Raw genomic sequence first — 23094 nt, forward strand, 5'->3', positions numbered from 1 at the left:
TTAAGGACGCTTCATGTTTCACCCGTCTCCCTCATTCCAAACCCACACCCTAACTACATGGGTTTAGGCAGGGAGCCTATATAGAGATCCCTGGTTTAGGACGGAACAGAGGGTATTTGTTCTTGCAAAACATGTCAGTTTATTGTTGTAACTAATAATGACGAAAGCCGTAGATTTATACCACTGTTGTGACCTTTGTGACCAGTATATTTAGCCACAAAAGTTTGAATCACAATCCTTAAGATTCCATGATCGATTATTTAAGTTCATTAGTCAGTTAAGGGCCAGACATGCATAGAAAATGAAATTCCTTAAGGAAATCGTTGGAGTTTAAGTAATAGTGTAGGGAAATTTATAATGGAATTATGTCATATCTAATAAAATTGTCTGCAACAGTTTGGTTTTGGCATATGTGATTAATACACTTTGCTTTTCCGGAAAATATTTCAGTAAAAATTGTGAAAGGTTTGTGATTATCAACTATATTTCTTTTAGGTTCTTCATTCATAGAACCATAGAATACATAACCCGCTTTTTTAGTTTCGAATGTTTAATATAGCAATATAATATATGCTTGTAATCCAAGTTAGTCCCTGTGAAGCACAACGAGCGGCTGTGATTATGCATACTATTTTATCCCTTTGTACTCTAGGTGGTTTGTGCCACGACCCGCAACATGTACAAAAGTTGATTTGACATTCAAATATCGTCAGGAGCAAGTCTAGGGCTACGCTTTTCCTTAACCAATCGCAAGCTCCGTTTCATTTAGGGATGACAAGAGCCAAAATGGCGGACGTAGATAAGTGGATTGAGGTTGCGAAACAGTGCAAATATTTACCAGAAAATGACTTAAAGGTGCGATGTGGAAATCATGATTCTGTGTGTTTAACATCTAGTTAATATCTGTGAATATTTGTAGAAAGTCACACGTTTCGTTGAATCGTTCTTTGAAAGTTGTGTGTCCTGTTTTCGATCAGTTTTCCTAAATTTAGATATGATAACACAACGTAGGTATGAAGACTAATTCTATGCTTATTCACTGGTGGAAGAAACAGATCCAAGGAATTATATGAATATAGAATTGAAAGGATTCTTTTGTTTTTGAAAAGGCAATACCTTGCTCTTTAGAAACCAGGTTTGTGCCAATTGCATTATGGTGTTCTGTTGGCTGATTAAAAGCAGAAATAAGCGTAAAACTGAATGTCACAAACATTGATACAAGTGCATGTCACAAAATGCTTTTGTAAAGATAAGTCAGATAATACACATTGTGATATTTTTTTGTGTGTGTTAGGGGATATGGTAAAAGAAATATAACAAAAAGTATCATTTTATATATCTATGACTGCAAAATTATCAAAGTGGATTATGATTTGGTCTATATTTGAGGAGAAAATGTTTTGGAAAACAAAAATGAAAATGACTTTGACACTATAGTTGATGGGGTCGTTATCGGCACAGGTCATGCAGATATGTACCCATGGTTCTTTTCTGTATACAGAAATGTACCCTAAATGACATCAAAATACAGGAGCATACCCTATACCCTACATGGCGGATGAGTCCATATTCTGCAACTCAAAAACTGAAACCATATGTAGCTGTCCCCGTTCATCTGACTGCGAGAGGTATTGTGCACAGGGAAACATTTGTTACTTTGTATGCTCATTTCTTATATAATGCAGAGAAATGCATCTAGTTCAACAGTATGACGGTTCTGATCAAGAAAATTGTACAGTGTTGGCTGTCACAGTGCAGAATCAAATCATCCTTGGGTATGTTTTTGTATTCAGATTTTGGCTATGGTATGTTTAAATGTATGTAGAAACATGCCTGAGGTACATATCAGTAGTACCTGTGCTGACAATGACCCATTTAGCGGTACTACATGATGACATGGGGGGGTGGTCAAAATACCATATATTAATTATATGCCATAAATACATATTATTTGTCAACTTTGAAATTATATTCTTCATATACATTTATAGAGTAATATTTCTGATAAATGTTGTAATATTCTATTTTAAAAAACTTGCCGTGTGCTGGGTGACGTTACACAATTGGCGTATGCCACTTCCAGAAATATGCGAATGACTTATTAGTTTTGCAGGATTACTCTTGACGAAGTAGGCAAAGTTTTCATTGATGCAAGGTACAATGGTGGAAGGGGTGATGCTAGTTTAAAAATGTTACAAAACTTCAGTAGAAATGAATCACTATTTCATATGCAATGAACTGTTTTTGTGTAATTTGCTTGAATGTAAACCCTAAACAGCCGACCTATGATGTGGTGTTTCTGCTTTCCCAGTGTTTTCAAGTGCCACAAAAATAGAAGGTCCCAGTATGCATCAACGTAGGATATTTTAAAAATATTATGTTGGACAAATGACGGATGGATGGAAGAAACTAATGTTAGACAGAAATAATCAACTTTACAAGTTAATACAACTTGAAGAATACAAGGTTCATCCATGGTTATCAATACAGAGCAAATGACGAAAGCCTGAAATCTGTGACCGAGAAACCACTGTATTCACCACTGTCAAGCAACCACCACACTTGGGGATTTTACCCCATACCGTGTTCGCAACCAATTGAGTTGGTTCCACGGTGATTGAATTAATTACGGTGAAGCGCTTCAGTTAGTACCTTGGAGCACACCGTCTTGAGAACAAAAGACGATTGGCTGTCTTGTGTATACATTACATCTTGCACTGATTAGTGAAGTGATAAGAGCAAAAGTAATATTCCTGCATAGGCAACACTGTAATATCAATAAGTTACATGTTATTAATGCTTTTGTAAAGACGTACATTGAATTAAATCAAATGATTGTATAATCACAAAGTATGGTACATTATACCTATAAAAAAAATCTGAAGCTTTTGCTTATCTGTTCTTAATCCGTGGTAAAGCTATTTAGTCCTCTTTAAAAAAAAATGTTTAAATTGTTTCGTTATGGTGGTACTGCTCAGTACAAATAACGTAAATGTCATTATGTTTATTACTGCTCAATACTAATAACGTAAATGTCATTATTTTTCACATAAAGTCAGTTAACTGTGTGCTTGCATTCTTGAGGTAACCAACACATCATATGCTGTGTATTAGTTGTTGTTTGGGAAATGTGATGTGCACATAACTATGATGGTTAGTCATGGACTAAGTGGCAGTTGAGAGATGCTCCATTTTGTCTTTTTTTAGGATCTGTCATGCTTGTCTTAAGAGGCGACTAATGGGGTTGTGTGGTCAGGCTTGCTGACTTGGTTGACATGTCATCTCTTCCAAACTGTACAGATCGATGCTCATGTTGTTGATCACTGGATTGTCTGGTCCAGACTTGATTATTATGAGACTGCCGCCATATAGCTGGAATATTTCTGGGTGTGGCATAAAACTAAACTCACTAACTCACTCAAAGGCCGTAGATAGTTAAAAGTATTGTTTTAGGGTAATAAACATCTTTTATGGGGGAAACTTTAATCTAGATAAATATTATGTCGTATTGTCCATTGTTTTAGTGCAGAGATCTCCATTGTTTTATGAAGAATATACCAGTGATGACCAAATGTACACCTTCTCCCTGTGGGTCTGTGAGACACACAAGTCAATAAAACAGCTCAAAACCATGTACATTATTTGAAGCAATGCATGTTATCACAGACTATGTTGTGTTTGGATTGCATTTTTTATGTTAGGTGATTGTCTTGAGAATTAACATGTTTTCGGTGTACTTTAAGAAACTCTGTGACATGGTGTGCGAGCTGCTACTGGAGGAGTCGAATGTCCAGCCAGTGTCCACCCCAGTTACCGTGTGTGGAGACATTCATGGCCAGGTGAGTCAATGAATCATCACAGGTTTCACCTTCATGTGAACTCCACATTAGAATTGGTCCCATTCTGTACTGATCTCTACATGGGGATTCGGGGATGGAATAAGTCTCAGCTTACTGCAAGTAAGAAAATCCTGAGTCTTGAAATTGCTCATAGTGGGTATGATGGTACCAGGCACAGGCATTTTATGGTGATAGTGTTAACCAAAATAATAGCAGTTGGTTCATCCAGCTGCGGTTAAAGCTGATCTTCAAAGCAATCAAAAAATACCTGCCCATCTGCTTTGCTATGGTAATCATCATCAGATTTCATGGCCTTAGAGACAAAGTCACTACCCCCACTCAGTCCCTTGCTATAGGTTCCAGCATACAAGCTGATCTGGCATCTACCTTTGCCTGATGGTAACACTGGCACCTTAGAACAATCTGAGGGAAGCCACATCTGATCGATTGAGTGATATTTATTACATTAGGTTTCATGAAGGTATATAATTTGAAACACCAAATTGCGGTATTCTTCAGCTGTTCTGAGATAGCTGATCTCATGGTGGGGATTGAATAGTTTTCTCTAAACACAACTCTGTTATCTCCTCTTTCAGCGTACCTGAACCCCATTTCTACCAGAACTACAATAACTGTTGTTTTCGAGACATTTAATGTAACTTTCATCTTGTATTTGAGCACGTCAGTGGGATTTGTGCGTTCATACTGTTTATAAACTGGATGTTGTATGACAGCCCTATCAAAGCTAGCCGGTTTGATTCCCACCTGGTTTTGATTTTGACATGACCCCTGATGCGACTGATTTGTTTTACCTTTTTTTAACCTTGTACACCTGACTATGTCAAATCAAGCCTGATTTAAGGGCTTTACACATTCTTTAGTAAACATTGTTGTGGCTGACAAGAAGTTTCCCTTTTGTTTCCCCAGTATGAAATACTGGTATAAACTTGAAATTAATTGTTCTGCCGAGATTAGAAGTTGCATGTTGCCAGTCGAGTGCTTATTCATAAAATGAAACTTCTGTGGGTGAAAATGTTTTATGTAATTATTTTGAATGTAACTACTACAAGAGTTCCATCTTTTTCATATATAGAAGTTTAAAAAATCCCAAAACTTTTTACAGTCATTTATGCAATTTGATTAATTGAGGCTATATGAATACTTATAGTCTGTATTTCAAAACTAAAGTTTGTACTTAGTATATTTATGAATGTTGTTAAAATGTGAAAATTTCCTCCTGTGAAGTCATCCCTCAAGTGCATTTTTTTCATCAGAGCTTTCATATCCAACTAGATAGATACATAAATGTATCATATATGTACTTATGGCTTGTGTCAAATTCATCATATTGATATTGAAGCCAAAAAGCATGGTCCAAGCATTTCCAGCATCACTTTAGTTCATAACAACTAACCAGTGAAAAAAACTGTTTAGTATAATGTTCATATTTTCCTTGAAAGGTTGTAAATGCAGATAAAAAAAACCCCAGACATTTGGGTTCTCTGTTTCTTTGTAATTATTTTGAAATAACACGAAATGCATATGCAGATTTGACATGCAACTTAAATAATGCAGTGTGCTACTTTGATCTAATTGCTAATATATCATGAAATATATTACTTCCTGGAGTCTTCAAGAAACCTTCAATCATAACTTTTCAATAATTGAAGTGTGTTCTCTCAGACATGTTGAACTTCTAAACAGTAGGCATTAGTAACTTTATTACCAATTTACAAGTTCCGTCTCTGTGTGTTTCTGTGTTAACCACTCTGACATATATATACCTGGGCCTGCCTTTTCTATTCATTGGAACTCATTTTAGTGTCATATGTATCATTATATGTGATGCGAAGTGATAAAGTAATCTTTCTTATCTGGAGATTAACACATTTTCAATGAAAGCTGCAACATGCAACATTTTTTATCAATTTGAATGCTATTTCTTTTTATTATGATGATTATATTGTATTTTACAGATTTTGTTTACCATGTTTATCTGGCTTGGGAAGAAGTATTTATTTATTAGGTAAACATTAGGAAGCATAACACATTGTTTGAGGTACAAATTATGGAACCACTGGAATAAGGGTACAAGACTACATGTATCTTTACAAAATTTGCAAAACCTTACCTTTTGGGTTTACACTTTGACTTAGTTTAATTATTTAATCATGTCTAAGTAATATTTGGACAATTTTGTTTTGTCTTGTCAGTTTGTTGTGTGGCATATTATCCAATATGTTCCTAAGACTGAGGCAAAGGTTTAGCCAGCATACTGATGTTTGACCTTTTTCATTGCCAGTTGCTCTCAAAATAAGTACTTAAAGGGAAATAAATTTAAACCTCTCATAAAACTTAATATGTTTTAAGTGAAATTAAAAACACAGATGTAATATTAATGCTATCTACGTATTTTGCCACAACAATTAGTAATCTTTGCTGATATACTTATTCCACTTTGGACAGATATGCACATATGTTTCCTGAAAATCTGTGTATTGCAAGATTTGATATCCACCTTATGTTGTAGAGTAATGTCACTTACGCTGGTGTCACCATTGATGATGAGTTGGACAGTAAATTTCAGCTGGCTTTCAAAATGGTGATGTCATTGTTAAGCTGTGAATTTGAGAGTACCACTAACAGTTGAATGGTTTTGAATCATGTGAACTGGTCAATTTTGTTGCAGTTACCATTATATGAACCATGGTGTGTGCTATTCTTTTAATTTTAGCAGTGCCACCAAGGTGCTTTGACAATATTTCATTCAGGTCATTTCAATATTTTCCATGACATGGCTTCGAATGAAGCACTATTTGATTCCTGAAAATGAATGTGGCAGACTTTATGAATGTCAACTGCAGTTTTTTGCTGAGAGGCTGCTGATGAAATGAAACACATTAAGTTTGAAAATGTATCTGGAGTGTTTTTCCTTTACATTCTGACATACACAAATAAACATCTTTTTGTTGGGACTGTCTCTCTGTTGGGGAGTGTGTTTCTTTTCCTGCAAACTGTTGGAAGGAGTTTTGTTCATGCTTGTTGGATGCATATTGGCATCTTGACAGGTGACAAGTGACTGAAATGGCTTCTGTGAAGCATGAGTATTTGATGGGACTACATATAAGGTACAGAAGTTTAGATGGATTCGCATTCTAGGACATTGGCTGATGTACCTTGTGATGACCTCCTTATGTAAGACTGATATCCTTCCAATAGTGCTTCATTAGCATGATTTGTGACAGCCCATAACAAAACCAAGGAACCAATTTCATCATTAATGCCTGTTGGTGTTAACAGGATTACTGCCTTATACATTGTTAGGACTACCACCTCTGTATGCATGCTAATATCGTTATTAGTTTGATGTCTGCTTGGATGACTATATTGACAAAGAGTCTTTTTGCCCTGGCTTTACATAATGTAAGAGTCATACATAATGTTTGATTGTCGCACATGCCAATATGGAATACTTTTGTCTATAGTTGTTGAGCTAAATTTTTATCATGTGCACTAAAGTATTTTGAGTAAACACGAGAAATGTCTGTTTCTAAGGACAGTGAACATGGTACAGAACTCTAGAAACTATTCCTGTTTTGTAACAAGGCTTGAGATTACAGCCAGGCAGACTGACTACATCATATCTTGCTGGTGGGTTTCAGTTCTATGACTTGATGGAGCTGTTCCAGACTGGTGGGCAGATGCCAGACACAAACTACATCTTCATGGTAAATTCACATGCAGAAAACATGTAGCAAACATGTAGTGCTACTGTAATTGTATAAACCTTTTCCATGTAAATGTATTGTTAGTGTATGTTAACCCTTCATACAGTGTGGCCGTGTTGCCTGTGAACTAAATAGAGACTTTCCTGTAATAAACTGTACATTATATCTATGGGTCTTACAGTCTCTTATGAATGTAGTGTACATTGCAGTCTGTGTCATCATTTGATATCATTCTGACAGTCATGTAATCTGTATTATGAGTTCATTGGCTATGATTCATTGAAGAGTCTGGAATGTTTCAGGGGGACTTTGTAGACCGTGGGTACTACAGTCTGGAGACCTTCACCTTGCTTCTTACACTCAAGGCCAAGTGAGTTTGTACCATCATAATAAGTTTGCTTGATGATACTGATCTATTGGTTATCAAGGTGAAACCATAGCTGGTACTAATCTGTGATCTTCTGATGTCCCTTTAAAGGTTTTTGCTACATCGTTGCACCATTGAATCAGAAAACTCACATACCTGGTATCTTGAAGTTGAAAACTAAACTGAAAATGATTTCATTCTAAAGTTACCCACAAATCCTCTTCATTTGAGTGAAATGATACATGCAATGGAAGCAGGTCATTATATCCACCATTCCATTCCAGATGGCCTGACAAGATTGTCCTGCTGAGAGGGAACCATGAAAGTCGTCAGATCACACAAATCTATGGGTTCTATGGTAAGGCTCACTTCCCTTACAGCACCCTGGCCATTCGAGCTATGTAGAAATCCTAAAATACCAATACTGCCTGTCATAGAGTCCATGTTGTTGTCATGTCCAAGGGTTTACTTGGTCGTCTCTGCTTGTGACATCTGGTGAAGTATGCTTTTGGAGTGCATCAAACTTTGCCACTGTAAATTACAACTTGTTGTAGTCACTTTCATGAAGCTTAATGCTGTCATTACATTTCACGTCTTTTGTGTGCTGATTTCTTGTTTGATAATTTATTTGACAGAATGAGGAAAAGCTTTAAATGGACACTGTGTGCCTTCTGTATCTTGGTAGCATTGACACATTAGCTACTTATATTCTGAGTGCAGTGCTTGAATGAATCTCTTTGGTCAGAGGATGATGGAATAGCCTGGTGGTTAAAACGGTTGTTCATTTCGCTCTAGACCTGGGTTTGATTGCCCACATGGGCACAACGTGTAAAGCCCGTTTCTGTTATCTCCCACCTTGATATTGTTGGAATATTGCTGAAAGCAGCGTAAAACTAAGCTCACTCACTCACTCACACAGTTTGGTTAGATGGTGATGTGCAGAAGTTGTGTGACTTCAGATCAGGTCCTTGGTTTGTATGTCCTCATGGCAGTTTGAAAGCCACAAAAAAATCACTGCAATGTAAATGTAGTTTACGCCCACTCTCAATGTGCATGTCGATAACATGGTATTGATGGTCAACTTAAGGATGATGTCATTTTGTTGTGCAGATGTGTCCCTTTAACGTACCAGAAGCCCGAGACTGTGAGATTGATTTCAAGTTCACTCAGATTGATTCTTGCACAGTGGCCATCATCATGGCTTTAACGGAAGTGATGCTAGGACTACTGTCAGTAGTGATGTTAAACCATCTCACATTCTCTTGTGTTGTGTATTCAATGTTTGTGTCAAGCACCTTACATGTTGATATTATCTCCAGGTGTCACTCATAAAAGGTGATTGTGCTTGTCGTAAGAGGCGACTAACGGGATTGGATGGTCAGGTTCACTGACGTGGTTGACATGTTATTGGTTCCCAATTATGCAGATCGATGCTCGTGCTGTTGATCATTGGATTGTCTGGTCCAGACTTGATTATTTACAGACCGCCGCCATATAGCTGGAATATTGTTGAGTGCTGCATGAAACTAAACTCAATCCAGGTGTTACTGGTCAGTAAATGCTTGCTGCTTGTTGTTTGTTCTGTATCGAGAAATGCTATCTGTTTCAGACGAGTGTCAGACAAAGTATGGGAACGCCAATGCTTGGAGATACTGTTGTCGGGTGTTCGACCTCCTCACCATATCAGCTGTATGTATACAGAATAGCACAAAACGGAAGCTATGTTACAAGTTACCACTCCACTATATGATAAATAGTCCCTCCTAGGCCTTAAGCACTCCCTCTGATATAAACCTTCGAGCTCAAAGCTGATGGAGGTGACTAAAGATATCTGGCTATTTGTTTATTACATCTATTGGATGTTCATGTTATTCAGCAGTGCTGGAATATAAAATGAAAGTATTTAACGCCTTAGATTACTTGAACACAGAAGAAATGCTTATATCTGCTTTCATTTTCGAGATCAAGACATGTTTGTACACCCTGCATGCAGAAACATAAATCTCTGTACCTCTTTAACTTAATCATCATCTCAGTTCAACGTCAGATATAAGTACTTGAATACTGTAAATTGGTTAATATATGCTCAGTGTCTATTCTAGAACTGAAAATCCAGGGGGGAATTGTCGCCCCCTCACAAAAAAAGGAGGGGGGGGTGGAAAGTGTAGTGGGGGAATACCTGTATTACCATCTTTCAAAATAGTGTGGATGTACGAAAGTTATTGCGACCACCACCAGTGAAACTATTGCTCATTTTATTTTGTCAGCAATAGTCACATAGCACCAAGCTCATTTTGAGAGAGCCATGGCCATTCTTTCAACCATTTTTTCTGAATTTTCTGGCTTGTTTTTTATTAGTGTCGGAAGGACCGGGGTCAGTCTCAGGGTTTTGCTCTCCTTATGATGCACACGTCTCCTTAACAGATGTATCGGTATGGGGAGACGTGGCTGACACTGTTGCTTTCTCAGTGGTATTTTGTGCAAAAAAGTCAGTTATTTGCCTTCATTATTTATGCCAAATTACCACGAACCATTGTAAATAAGAATTTCATATTCATTTGTCGTCTGCAACTTCAAGTGATAATATTGTCTGATTTCGAAAACGAAGCTAAAACGAACTGATTTTCTAAAAAAGATGACTAAATTGTGTTTTGCAAGTGCTGTACACATGCACTGTTTTGAGTTCATAGTCCAACGTTGTCAATTAATTAATTAATCAAATCATAACTTCATTGAAAAATGTGATCTATTTTCATACTGATGTGAATGGAATTTCATTTCCCCAGTGCAGATAGTGGTTTTCACCAAGGGAGGTTACTCTGTTATGTTTACATGTTGTTACTCGAACTTGTCAATATAAAGCTTTTTTCGAATGTTTTTTTGAAAGGTGGGTGTGGAACAAACTACTATGATTTGATCATTATTAGCAGGAATCATGGGTCCTAGAATAGACACTGTATTACTTACTGTATTAGCTAATTTAATATAAGAAAACCTAGTAGTTAACATTTGATCACTGGATTGCCTGGTCCAGGCTCAATTATTTACAGACTGTCGCCTTATAGCTGGAATATTGCTGAGTGTGGTGTTGAAAAAACTCACTCAGTCACCCGGTATAGTTCACAAACACTCCTAGTCACTGGATGATCCTCATCTTGGCATGTGATGATGGTGATGGTGATGGTGATGGTGATTGTGATGGTGATGGTGATGGTGATGGTGATGGTGATGGTGATGGTGATGATGATGGTTTGTTTCATGTTTCAGATCATTGATGAATGCATTCTATGTGTACATGGTGGCTTGTCTCCAGACATCAAGACAATTGACCAGATCCGTACCATCGAGCGGAACCAGGAAATCCCTCACAAGGGAGCCTTTTGTGGTATCCTTTTAAAAACTGCATGTTGGAAAACACTTCCCAAATCTGCCAATACATAACCAAATATTTTTCTGCCAAATACAAGCACTTTTTCATCCTGTTCATGGTTATAAGTAATGTTGGGCTTGTAGCAGATCATAGAAAACTATAGATCAGACAGACTGCTATCCTGAACATGCTCATCAACTTTCTCAAAGCTCTTTCTGAAGCTATTGCATCGGTTTATATACCTCCTCCTCATTAAGATACTTATAAGCGTGAGGGAGTTAATGCATGGTTTATTAAGGTTATCAAGTGTTTGATCTCGTTAGTTCGATCTCTTAGTCTGATTTTCTGTTGCAAAATGTGTTATATGATAATGTACTATTTACCGATGCAGCAATGGATTACGCTGATTGTCCTGTCAGAAATTATATATCTAAACATGTCCAGTTTTAAATGATATTTACAGCTGTTAAGTCTACGATACGACCTCAAACTTTGTTGGCCTTAACTCCTAACACAGACCTGGTCTGGTCCGACCCTGAAGATGTTGACACATGGGCTATGAGTCCAAGAGGTGCTGGTTGGCTTTTTGGGGCAAAGGTTACCAATGAGGTATGTGGAAAATTGAGATCAGTTTTGAAAATTAAGGGTGATGGCCATGATGTTTGTTCATGTATGATTTTCATTCTGGGAAGCCCTGTAATCTCCCTGATGGTTATAACATGAACATATTTGCTTTGCTTGTTTAAGCTCAATACCATTGTCTTCCCCTTATGCTTATCTTCAACAAATATAGCCCGGTACTCTTTGGAATCTCATTACGTTGCTTCACGTCATCCTTTTATTTTGGATGGTGATCAATAGGAGGTTGAATATGTTTTCAGCTTAATGTGGCTTCAAAATATAACAGCAATCAAGGCTTTCATGTTATGTATTATGAAATGCATTTTACAGTACACACAAATGTGTAGAATGGATGCAGAAAAATGATGTATTGCAGGGATGGACATAATTCTTGGATTGCTAATGTACCCAGTACAGTGGCACTTCTAAAATCACTTGCCCTGATAATGTTTTCACAATACCAGCGGATTCTTTTGTTTTTCTTATTTAAATAAATAACATAATTAACAATGGAAAGTCAACTGGACACAGGTACAGCATGATATACAAATTAGCTTGCCCAACAGAAAAAACCACTAGACTGGGACGTTGGGCAATGGGTTATTTCCACCCCTGTGTACTGCAACGTAAGTGATAAGCTGTAGAATTCTAGGTACTCCATGTGGCATTGTCTCCTCCCTGTTAAACATCACATTACCTATGAATCTAGAAAAGCTCAGTTTTTGTGTTTGTCTATTTTGAAAAGTTTGTTTCCAACCAGTGTTTGATTACATTGTCACCAAGATTTCCACAATAAATTGAATTGAATTGAATTGATTTCAACTACTGTACTCCATTTTCCCTTAACATGATTCCTTCTGTTTCCAGTTTGTCCATATCAATAACTTGAAGCTCATCTGCCGAGCTCACCAGCTGGTTCATGAAGGTAAGAAGCTCCCAATGGTGACAACATTCCATATCACTGTCCCATCTATGAGGTCCAGTGGTGATACGGCTTCAAACAATTCCAGTAGCATGGTATCTAAGTTGTCCAATACCTGTAGTGTAATGTAGCCAGCAAGGATCCTCTGCTGTTGGTTCTGTCTCAGATAGACTCTCATATTTCTCGGTTTTTAAAATAGTAAAACATTTTACTTTTGGCTTTTCTCCTACATTAATCTGAAGGATCAGATATTACCAAAGTTCTGCTGTGATTCTGGGTGAGATTTTGTGTCCAGCAAATGTCCGTTTTGGCCTGGTCCAAAGCTGTAATATTCAGACCTTATTACTTACAAGGATGATCTGCTGTTATATAACAAATGAAAGAAGCATTGAAAAATTGCTTAAGCTGCTTAGGTGGCCAGCTTCCAACTCAGGTTTGGGGATTGGGCTGTTGAGGTTGCCTAGTGACCAAAGGATTTGCTCTTGATGGTGCCATCCCACAAATGCATACAATGTATAAAGCCCATTTCAGATGTCCCATGCTGTGATATTGGTGGACATTGCAATAACTGTACTCACTCACTTTTCCAGGGTACAAATACATGTTTGATGAAAAACTGGTGACTGTGTGGTCAGCGCCCAACTACTGCTACCGTTGTGGCAACATCGCTGCTGTCCTCTCCTTCAGCAACCCTGACACTAAGGAGGCCAAGCTGTTCCGCGCAGTTCCAGACAATGAGAGAGTTATCCCCCCTAGGACACAGACCCCATACTTCTTATGAGCAGTATGTTATAATAAGAAATAATAAGTTATAGTGCTTCATACACTGGCATTTGATTTATTGGCAGTGAAATAATTCAGGATAAACCACTGCGAGAATTAAATGAAAAATACTCTTTATCAATGATGGAAATATTAACATTCAGAAGTGAGATTATAACATTGCATGCCTCAATCATAATTGATACAGGCATACTAATGAATATGTATTTTATCTGTTTAGTGTGTTTGATAGGGACACAATATGATAAGATTCAATCTGACCAGCCTTCAGATGTTTAATGTAAAAATGTACATGTAACTGAAATTATTGAAAAAATGTTACCCTTAACTTGCAACTTTCTTTTGGTGTTTTTGGATGTATGACACAGTAGTGTTGAAAGGTGTAACTAAGAATGTTAAAGACAGGATAGAGGGAAGTCCTTGTTTCAACCGGAGTTAGTTCTTGATGTGGTTAGTTAACTTTTGATAGATTCTTGCATATGTTTATGTGTGCTCACTGATAAGTCTTCAAACCACTGTACAGATGTGATATAGTGCTGCAGTGGACCTAATGTATCACATTTAGGAACCATTTCCATCTGTCTCAAAAGTTAGAAATGGAGGAAATTGTGTTTTTTTAACAAATTTGACTCATATTTTACCACTTTGACTGATGCGTTGAATGTTTCATTCCATGTGCTCACAGCAAAACTTTTGATTGGTGTTTTATTACCAATCTTGCATTTGGAGAAAGGTTACTTCAATAATTAATTAAAAAAATATTCAGCCCTTGGCTGAAGTTGCAAGGAAATAATCCCACCATCCCTATTTGTCTCTGCGTGCTGTTTTAGCAGCATATGTTGAACACAAGCCCTCCAAATCAAGGGTGTTTATCTATGCCACAGAAGGTGTAATGTTAGACTTCAGGTATAAATTATGACATTGTTTCCTCATTTTCCAAACTAACAATGCAGTAATGTCCACAATAAGATTTTTTGTTTTGTATTCTAAAACATCTCATATTTCTTGTTATCTCCAACACAGTGATATTTTAAACAATCTCATTACAATGAGATCTTTTCCTCAGGCTTTCAGAGAGAGGTGTTATGATGGATTTAACATCAGGTTTTAGTGTGATTGATATTTTGAAGAATGTCCATGTCGTCCTCGTTGATTGAATGTGAGCATTGCTAAAATATTCATCATGTTTATTAATTGATAAAATAAATGTAAATATTTTTATAGTAGTTAATTTGATTTACTGATATATTATGTTGATTGTAAATCAGGTATAAACATTTTTTTGTGTTGTCTGAAAGTTATAATCATTGTACAGACAGTTCATTCATTGCATAGTTGACAAATTGAGGTCCACCACGAGTCAGAACTTTCTCATTATAGATCATAAAACTGCACGTATGTTCAGTGATGTGGTTAATTGTATGTGGCTGGGTAATTTTGAAAATCGGCATTAAAGATCTCTGTCAGCTATGAAGAGAGACAAGTCTGTTGACATTTTTGTATACCCTGACATCATAACGTTCTTGACAAGATAAGATTACTGAATGAATTGTTAAATTGACTGAAACATAAAATAAGTCAGTGATTGTTTGTGTGGATAATTACTAAGACATTTCTTGGCACAACTGACTAACATGACCTGAATTAAGTTGCATGTTCAGCTAGCTGCAGACAAGATGTATAAGATGTATGCTACTAAATGAAACTTTTACTTTACTTTTATTTCAACTACTATATTTTAGACTTGTATCCCCTGTATGGTGTCAAATAGGAGCTGTGGAAATATATTTTGTGTTCAAATACTTCAACTCTGAGGTTCTGTAGCATTTTCTCATTTACTGCTGGAGTTTGAGGGCAGTTGGGATTATTGAAGGGATCAATAAAAACTGACAACGCAGAAACGATGGCTATTAAGTATTAGCCCCTGACAGGGACCTGATGACCTGAAAAATACTTTCGTAAAATTATATCTCATTGATAAGCCGAACCCCTTCTACAGACTGCTTTTTTTGTCCTCAAAATTCGGCTTATACACGGTAATATATGGTATGATATGGACTTGTTGGGAAGTAGTGTAGGGTATGGCTTTGAAAAATTGTTTAGTTCTGATTTCAGGAAATATATGTCGTGACTGTCAATCAGGGACTGGTTGTTTACTACAGAGAAGGGAGTCATGAATTAATTGATTCATGAAAATAGTGTAATGAGCAGTGTCTCATGCAGTCTGCATGCCCCTCCGACCCCAATCCCTCAGATTCTGATTCCACTACTTGCTAGCCAAGGTACATGACTTTCAAGTTTCTTACCACTGACAGTGTGTGTAACTTGCTGATATGACCAGTTGCTGTTTTAAGAGAGGTAGTACCTGGGGGTCTTCTGTAACACAGACAGTCACATTACTCCATACCTAAATGCTCTCCTGTGCCTAATATAGAAGCAATGCGATGGTGAGATGTCACTGGAGACCAAGCGCTTCTTGGTCTCAACACTTGGCGTTTCGTCTGCATATAGAACAATGACTTTACAGCACATCTTTACATATTAACAGCTGATGGAAGAATGCATTGTATTGAGACTGGTGAAGATCTGAGAATGAGCCACAGCATTGCTTCCTTTGAATTAAATCTGTCACATGTCCTTTTTCAACATAACATAGAAAAACATGGAAAAGTCCAGACTGGCGAAGAAGTACACAATATCTACCTGAAGATGACTATGGTGGGTACAGGCATGGCAGGGTATTAAGATGGTACTAGTAAATTGTCAATCAGTGCCAAAACTTCCTGAACTGTTCTAGTGATTATGTGTTATTATTATCACGATTCACCTTGATCCTGTTCCTTGGTTGGCACCTTACTGATGTCATGGGTTGTCAATATGATAAATATCAAGTTCCTTTGTTGGGATGAGTTTATCAATATGATAAATGTCTAGGGCAGTTGTTGGGCTTCCCACTCACATTCAGCTGACATTCAGGGTTAAGCTGATTGGTCTTAACTGGACTGCTTACTTTATGAACATACTGAAATGTGATGTCTTGAGCTTGTGGAATAACTAGAAGAAATCACAGCAATATGTACACATTATGTTTTTAGTTGTTTGATGATTGTTAGATATCTCTAGGCTGCATATACTAGTATTGATGATAGGTGTATTCCTTGTCAACTGATGCACAATCAAAATGGTAACATGATCTTATGACAGTGTCTTCTTTCGTCACATGCTATGTAAAGGTTATGACGTATGCATTGATTCCAACATGAAATGACCGGTTGTACATATTTTTGTGTTATAATGTAACATACATGTTTTGTAAAAGAAAAGTACATCTGTAGTTTCCAATAAATATCACAAATTATACACATTTGTTTGTTATTTTACGGTTGTGTTTTCAACCATGTTCGATTCGTGTCAGTGTCTGAGAATTAACACGATCTAGTGAGAAATCACGATAATCTGCTTGGTATAAATTTCAGTGAAATCATCAATATTTACATATCGGAAATAAACATTGGACTTCACCTTACCTTAATGTGTAGTATATTATTTAAATTTGTCCTGAATCAATAAAGCTGAAGCAAGTGAGTGCTTCCGTCCGGGTCCGTAGACAATTGCATTGTCTGACCCGAACTCTGAAAATACACACAAGGGTAGAGCGAACTTTATTTCTATTCTGAGAAGTCCTTTGTTTTGTTTTTGCTTAACATTTTTACCGAATGCCCATCTGAGGGGAAGAGGTGCAAACATGATAATGATACTTTTAAAGAATTCACATCCTTATGTTCCATGAGAGAGACAACATTCACAGAACTAACGCCCACCTACTGAAAAGGACCATTAAGTAATTGAGTAGATTACTGATGGTTTGTTTACGGGATTTGATCACACTAAAGCCTCCCCTGACCTTTCTTTCATCCTCCTTTGGAACCGTTCAATCATGGTAGTTTTATATTTATTCATTATCAATCAATTCTATTGCCCTTGCTAAAGAAAGAAGGATAAGAAAGAATGACATTAAATGGATGAACCTCTTTGTTACACGTAAGAAAGAAGATAACTTTATGGGTGAGCAACTTCTTTATTTAGGTGGAGTGACGTTTCGATACAGCTTCTTGTATCGTCGAGCAAGTGAGAGGCAGATAAGACAGGATGGTACATATACACACACACACACACACACACACACACACACACACACACACATATATATATATATATATATATATATATATATATTCAGTCGCTCTCCAGTCTTGTACATCTCTATTGGCCTCTGTATGCAGTCTATCGTTATGGCTTCCACATGTTGATACTGTGCTGCCCAGTTAGTTCCTGGTGTTGATACTGTGCTGCCCAGTTAGTTCCTGGTGTTGATACTGTGCTGCCCAGTTAGTTCCTGGTGTTGATACTGTGCTGCCCAGTTAGTTCCTGGTGTTGATACTGTGCTGCCCAGTTAGTTCCTGGTGTTGATACTGTGCTGCCCAGTTAGTTCCTGGTGTTGATACTGTGCTGCCCAGTTAGTTCCTGGTGTTGATACTGTGCTGCCCAGTTAGTTCCTGGTGTTGATACTGTGCTGCCCAGTTAGTTCCTGGTGTTTTTGTTAGTTATTTACTGTGTGTATGTATATGTGGAAGCCATAACGATAGACTGCATACAGAGGCCAATAGAGATGTACAAGACTGGAGAGCGTGGACATGTTTGTACAAGTTCTTAGCGTAGTAGATAGGTAGTATGGAAGTACAGGAGTGATGTGATGACAAGGGATTACATGTAGAGGCCAGTGACATTAGGTGGCATACTGAGACTAGTGGGTGGTAGAGGGCTTTTTTTCGTTGATGAGTTTTTCATATGCTGACGGGATGAAGTAACCTTGATCTCTGTCGATAAGGGGTCGGTGTCGTTTGATGTGGATGGCCAGTGTTAATTTCCGTTTGGTGAAGTGGGTTGGTTGGTGGACAGTAGTGTGTATTCAGTCCAGTTGATTTGGTGATTGGGGTTGGACTGAATATGTTCTGATATAGCTGATTTGTTGTCGGATTTATTTGTTGATGCCTGGTGCTCTTTCACTCTGGTGTTACGCCCATTGGCCTGTTTTCAGTTTCAACAGTAAATTGGATGCGGGGGTGCTGATGGTTATGGTCTTAGTGTCAAGGAGGTTGTTTGACTGAGTCTGAGCTGCGCGGAGGGAGAAGGTGTCGGTATCAAGAGTGGAGCTGAGTGTGTCAAGGTGTCTGGTGATGCTGTTGAGGGTTATGGCCTTGGTCTTGCGGTGGTGGCTCATGCGCTCCTTCACTAGTAGTTTGGAGGCGGTGTTCAGAATGGACCTGGCTGCTGGCGAGTTGATAGGTGATGAGAGCTTCAGGCCGTTGGGGACGATGCTTATGTCTCTGCATCTCATCAGGAAAGTGAGGTGGTTGCTGGCTTGGATATGCTTCTTTTCCAGGCGGCTGATGGAAAGAAGGGTGGAACCATCACCACCCCCGCATCCAATTTACTGTTGAAACTGAAAACAACTAATCTCCTCACCTATAGCTCATGTACCTGTATATAAACTGTTACACCCTGTCCTCCCATATGCTTGCAAACGGTACAAGAATCCACACCAAAACGTTGCCTTTGTGAAAATAAAGAAGTTGATAATCCATATAACTTGTTCCTTCACCTTTACACTTGTTACGTAACCACCAGCGACATACGTTCAGGGATTTTTCGAGGAGTTTCTCGATATAGTCTCCCTGCTGTAACATATACATTGGGCCCATCACAATCCTGATCATGGAGTTACTTTGGGGGTCATATTTTTTTACCATTACGTTGGCGATGTTACAGCAATTACATAATCGACAGTATGTTGTGGACAAACTAGTGGCTTTAAGGGTGAAGTGCACAAGGTCATGTTATCTTTGATAAACAACGTATCAATACGCAGCAAGCAAAGATTATTTTGTCATTGACGGTTTCATTTTATTTTCTGCAAGGTTTTTAAAGTGTATTTTTGTGTGGTGACAGTGATTATCTGTAAAACAGGGAGAGCAAGTTGATCAGCATCTCTTGAGATCCTATAGCGTTTTCTCAACAAAATATTAGGACTCCTGAATTATACACACTAGAACCTCAAATTATGTGTCAGTGAAACCAAGTGGAATATAACCAGAATGTAAATAATAACAATCACACTGATGTTTTACGAGTATTGGTCACACTATGTCGTTTACATCAACATCAAACAGGCAATATGGTGGAGACAATGGTCATATTTTAACTGTTTTTCCTTGTGCTAAATTTCCATAACGAGGTGATCAGGAATTGAAGCCGGAAAGAGGATTTCAATGCTGACGTCTGATTGCAATGGGAACCCAAACATCTTTCAGTAAAATTGGGCGGCCACGCTGAACACCCGTCTTCGTTTCACCTACCATGTTTCATGCCAATCTGTTGTGTTCCCAGCCATGATGTTGCTGGAATATTGCCAAAAGCAACGTAAAACTAACCTCACTCATTAGGTTGGGCGGCCAAAGTTTATTTGGGACCGACCCTGAGATTTGCCAGGCGTGTACCCAGTGTTTTACCGAATCGGAGTAAAACTTTCCCTACCTATTAGGTTTAGCGTCACCATGACCATGACGACGTGAGTCGGTGCTCAGAGTATCAGTCATCGGATTACCTTGCCGGAGTATGAAAAGGTGACCGTCGTATATTGAGCGAGATGGTTTTGACACTGCTCTTGATTGTGTTCTTCACCATGTTCCAGTATACGCGAGGTATTCAGCTTGTTGTTGGAGGGAAGCTCGTCAGACGTGAACTACCTAGGTGAAACCACGAGGACGGTTATTGTACTGACTCACCGAGAAATATAATATGGCGGACTCGGAGCAGACAACACGCCGGGTTCTTGGTCTCTAGATTTACAACAGTGCACAACAGTGAATTCCGTGATGTGGCACCTGAACTGACTGTGTGACATGTGCCTCCTCCACATCATGCACGTAGCTGGAATATTGCTGACATACTTTCGCCGACTTACAAATTCCTTGAGACAGATGTATGCAACACTCTTACGGTGGCGATCGCATTTCTGGTAAGGGTTCTATACAGAGATGTTAGCGCTGTTATCAGAGTCCGTTTGAATATAAAGTTAGCTATATTCAGCATCATGTCAACACAAACGCCACTCTTTGGGCATTAGCCTTTGTATAATGTTTCCGCCGAGATCACCTTGCACGTGGATTTAAGATAATTATCACGATTGTCTTTATAACATCAGTAATAGAAAAACATCATGCAAAAGGCTTTATGTCCTTAAAGTTTGGCATTGCGTTGAACGATTTCCACTGAATAGGTAAGCTCAGAGAACAAATCCCAATACAAGAACTAATTTGAATGTGAACATTGTGTATTTCTACCCCCACAATAGTCCAAAGACAAAGCTAGCAGGTATAGCAGGAACTGGTTTGCCATCAGAAACAATTTTAATCGGAAAGAAATTGTAAGACAGTGTAAACTCCCAGCAGCGCATTAGTGCAAACGGGACTAATGGATTTGTTTAATTAACCCCGTAGGGAGCTGTGGCAAGAATGGCAAGCCAACTGACAGTTAAAGAAAATATCACATTGATTTCTTGCCACAATGTACAATGGTGGTCTATTGATTCGATCATATATAGTTCGTCCATTATCAAATGAAAAGCAAAGACTAAGCAATACACTGAACGTTGTTTATATTTTTGCTGTTATTATTGTCTTAACCAGAAATATGACATATGTTAGTGTGTGCTGTACATGATAGTTTGTCGATACCAGAAGACGAAAGTCGGTCTCTGCACCTTTGTTTCAACTTTCAAGACTGATAAAAACTAGTTTTGCTCGTTGGCAAACTTATTCCTGTCATAAAAAGTATCGCTTTAATGTGATAAAACCATAATTCAGCATAGGTTACCGCCCTTTTGTTTTCAGGAATGTATATCAATTTGTCATACTTTTATGCGTTCTAAGTGCAAGACATTGGTATGTCGTTAATCTTTGATAAAATATGATCTTTTTATTAAAACAGTGTCTGTTATAAAGTATAGAAATGTGATTAGTACAGATTTATTGTGAAGCTGTATAGACAAAACCCCGCAGGAGTGAGGTCACTAACGAGATGGGAGGGGTCAGACTGGCTGACTTGGTTACACATATCTCATCCATGTAAACCGACATTTATGTAGTCATGTTGGTTAGAATTGGTCTTCAGCAACTCATGCTTTGGGATCGGTGACAGCATCTGTTTCAGGTCATTAAATCGAACGAGTAGCCACATATTTGCATATACTCTTAAACAAGTAGTGGAACAAACAAGTAATTTACGATTGAACAAACTGGGAGATATTTCGAAGTCAATCGATGTTGGTATAGAATTAATGAATATTTCGAGAGAGCATCGCCACCTACACGTGCTTAAAACTAGTTGTTTGTCGTTTAATCGCTCTTGAAAGACGTTTGGTGTCTGACGTGAAATTTGCATGTGCAAAGTTTTCATTAAAAATAAACCCCACCAACCAAACCAAACCAAATGATTAGAAACAAACACTAACAACTGTGATTTCCATGCGATTGTCAAAATTAATGGTCTGTAGTGATTTATCGTCCTTTATGAAAACCGTCAAAATCAAGAATGACACATCATGCTTGTGTATGAGGCTACTGCGTTGTATTTAGGGGTGGTGGGGCGCTCAGAAGATTCTTTGAAATGTTGTTAACGTTTATTCTTCATATCCAAACCAAAAGTTCAGGTTCCCCTACTTTTTTATAAGAGTATACTGGCAGTATCACAAATCAAGAACTCTTGAAGATCACATATACTGTCAGGGGTACAAATGCATAAATAATTTATTTACATCGTTATAAATGAAACCACGTCATTAAAACTACACATTTCTACATTTAATTACCTTAAATCTACCTGACAACAGTGCACAATTCTGTCCCGCAAACAAAATTTCAACCAATCAAAGGGGCGTGTCTCCGTGACGTAATATGGGCATACCTATGTGGGTTGTTGTAGTATTCATGTACATTTCCGGGGGTAGATTATCTTACTTATAGGTTTGTCCAAACCTGCATTCGAAACAATTCTTTCGAAAAATGAAGCTCTGTGGTTTCACAATCTCCTGCCATTTAATCGTGTCACCTGCTTTGTTTATTTTCCGAGATACAATTTATTTTCAAAGACGAGTCTTTAAAAATCTCTTGTTGATATAGTGGTTCCAAATACATGGTTCTTGTAGTACTGATACAAGCGATGTCCTGCAAAATCTTTTGGTCATGGTTCAAAAACATATTTACTTATGAGAAGGAGTAGGTTGAAAACAAACCATAACCTCATTTATTCTCATACTGACTGTAGACCCTGTGGCCACGATTTTAAGAAATAGCGGCGCCCTGTCGCGAACATCTGCCAGTCTGGGAATGCTATTTAGTATTGTT

At 37.9% G+C, this 23094-nt stretch overlaps 1 protein-coding gene across 1 annotated transcript; it reads left to right on the forward strand.

The window, feature by feature from the left end:
• Positions 1–751: 751 nt before the first annotated feature.
• Positions 752–16990, forward strand: LOC137298159 (serine/threonine-protein phosphatase 6 catalytic subunit). Its single transcript, XM_067830294.1, has 10 exons — positions 752–855; positions 3744–3839; positions 7502–7567; positions 7870–7937; positions 8219–8292; positions 9544–9623; positions 11202–11319; positions 11822–11913; positions 12793–12850; positions 13438–16990. The coding sequence occupies exons 1-10, from the start codon at positions 772–774 to the stop codon at positions 13626–13628; spliced, it is 927 nt and encodes a 308-aa protein (XP_067686395.1). The 5' UTR covers positions 752–771; the 3' UTR covers positions 13629–16990.
• The last annotated feature ends 6104 nt before the right edge of the window (positions 16991–23094 follow it).

The sequence above is a fragment of the Haliotis asinina genome, chromosome 10 (assembly GCF_037392515.1).
Source record: "Haliotis asinina isolate JCU_RB_2024 chromosome 10, JCU_Hal_asi_v2, whole genome shotgun sequence".
Lineage (NCBI taxonomy): Eukaryota > Metazoa > Mollusca > Gastropoda > Lepetellida > Haliotidae > Haliotis > Haliotis asinina.

Bases quoted from the DNA above. Each gene is read 5' to 3' on its own strand.
- LOC137298159 (XM_067830294.1), top strand. From the start codon at position 772: ATGACAAGAGCCAAAATGGCGGACGTAGATAAGTGGATTGAGGTTGCG. The intron at 9,624-11,201 runs GTATGTATACAG...TTCATGTTTCAG, and splicing joins ACCTCCTCACCATATCAGCT to ATCATTGATGAATGCATTCT. The intron at 11,914-12,792 runs GTATGTGGAAAA...TTCTGTTTCCAG, and splicing joins GGGCAAAGGTTACCAATGAG to TTTGTCCATATCAATAACTT.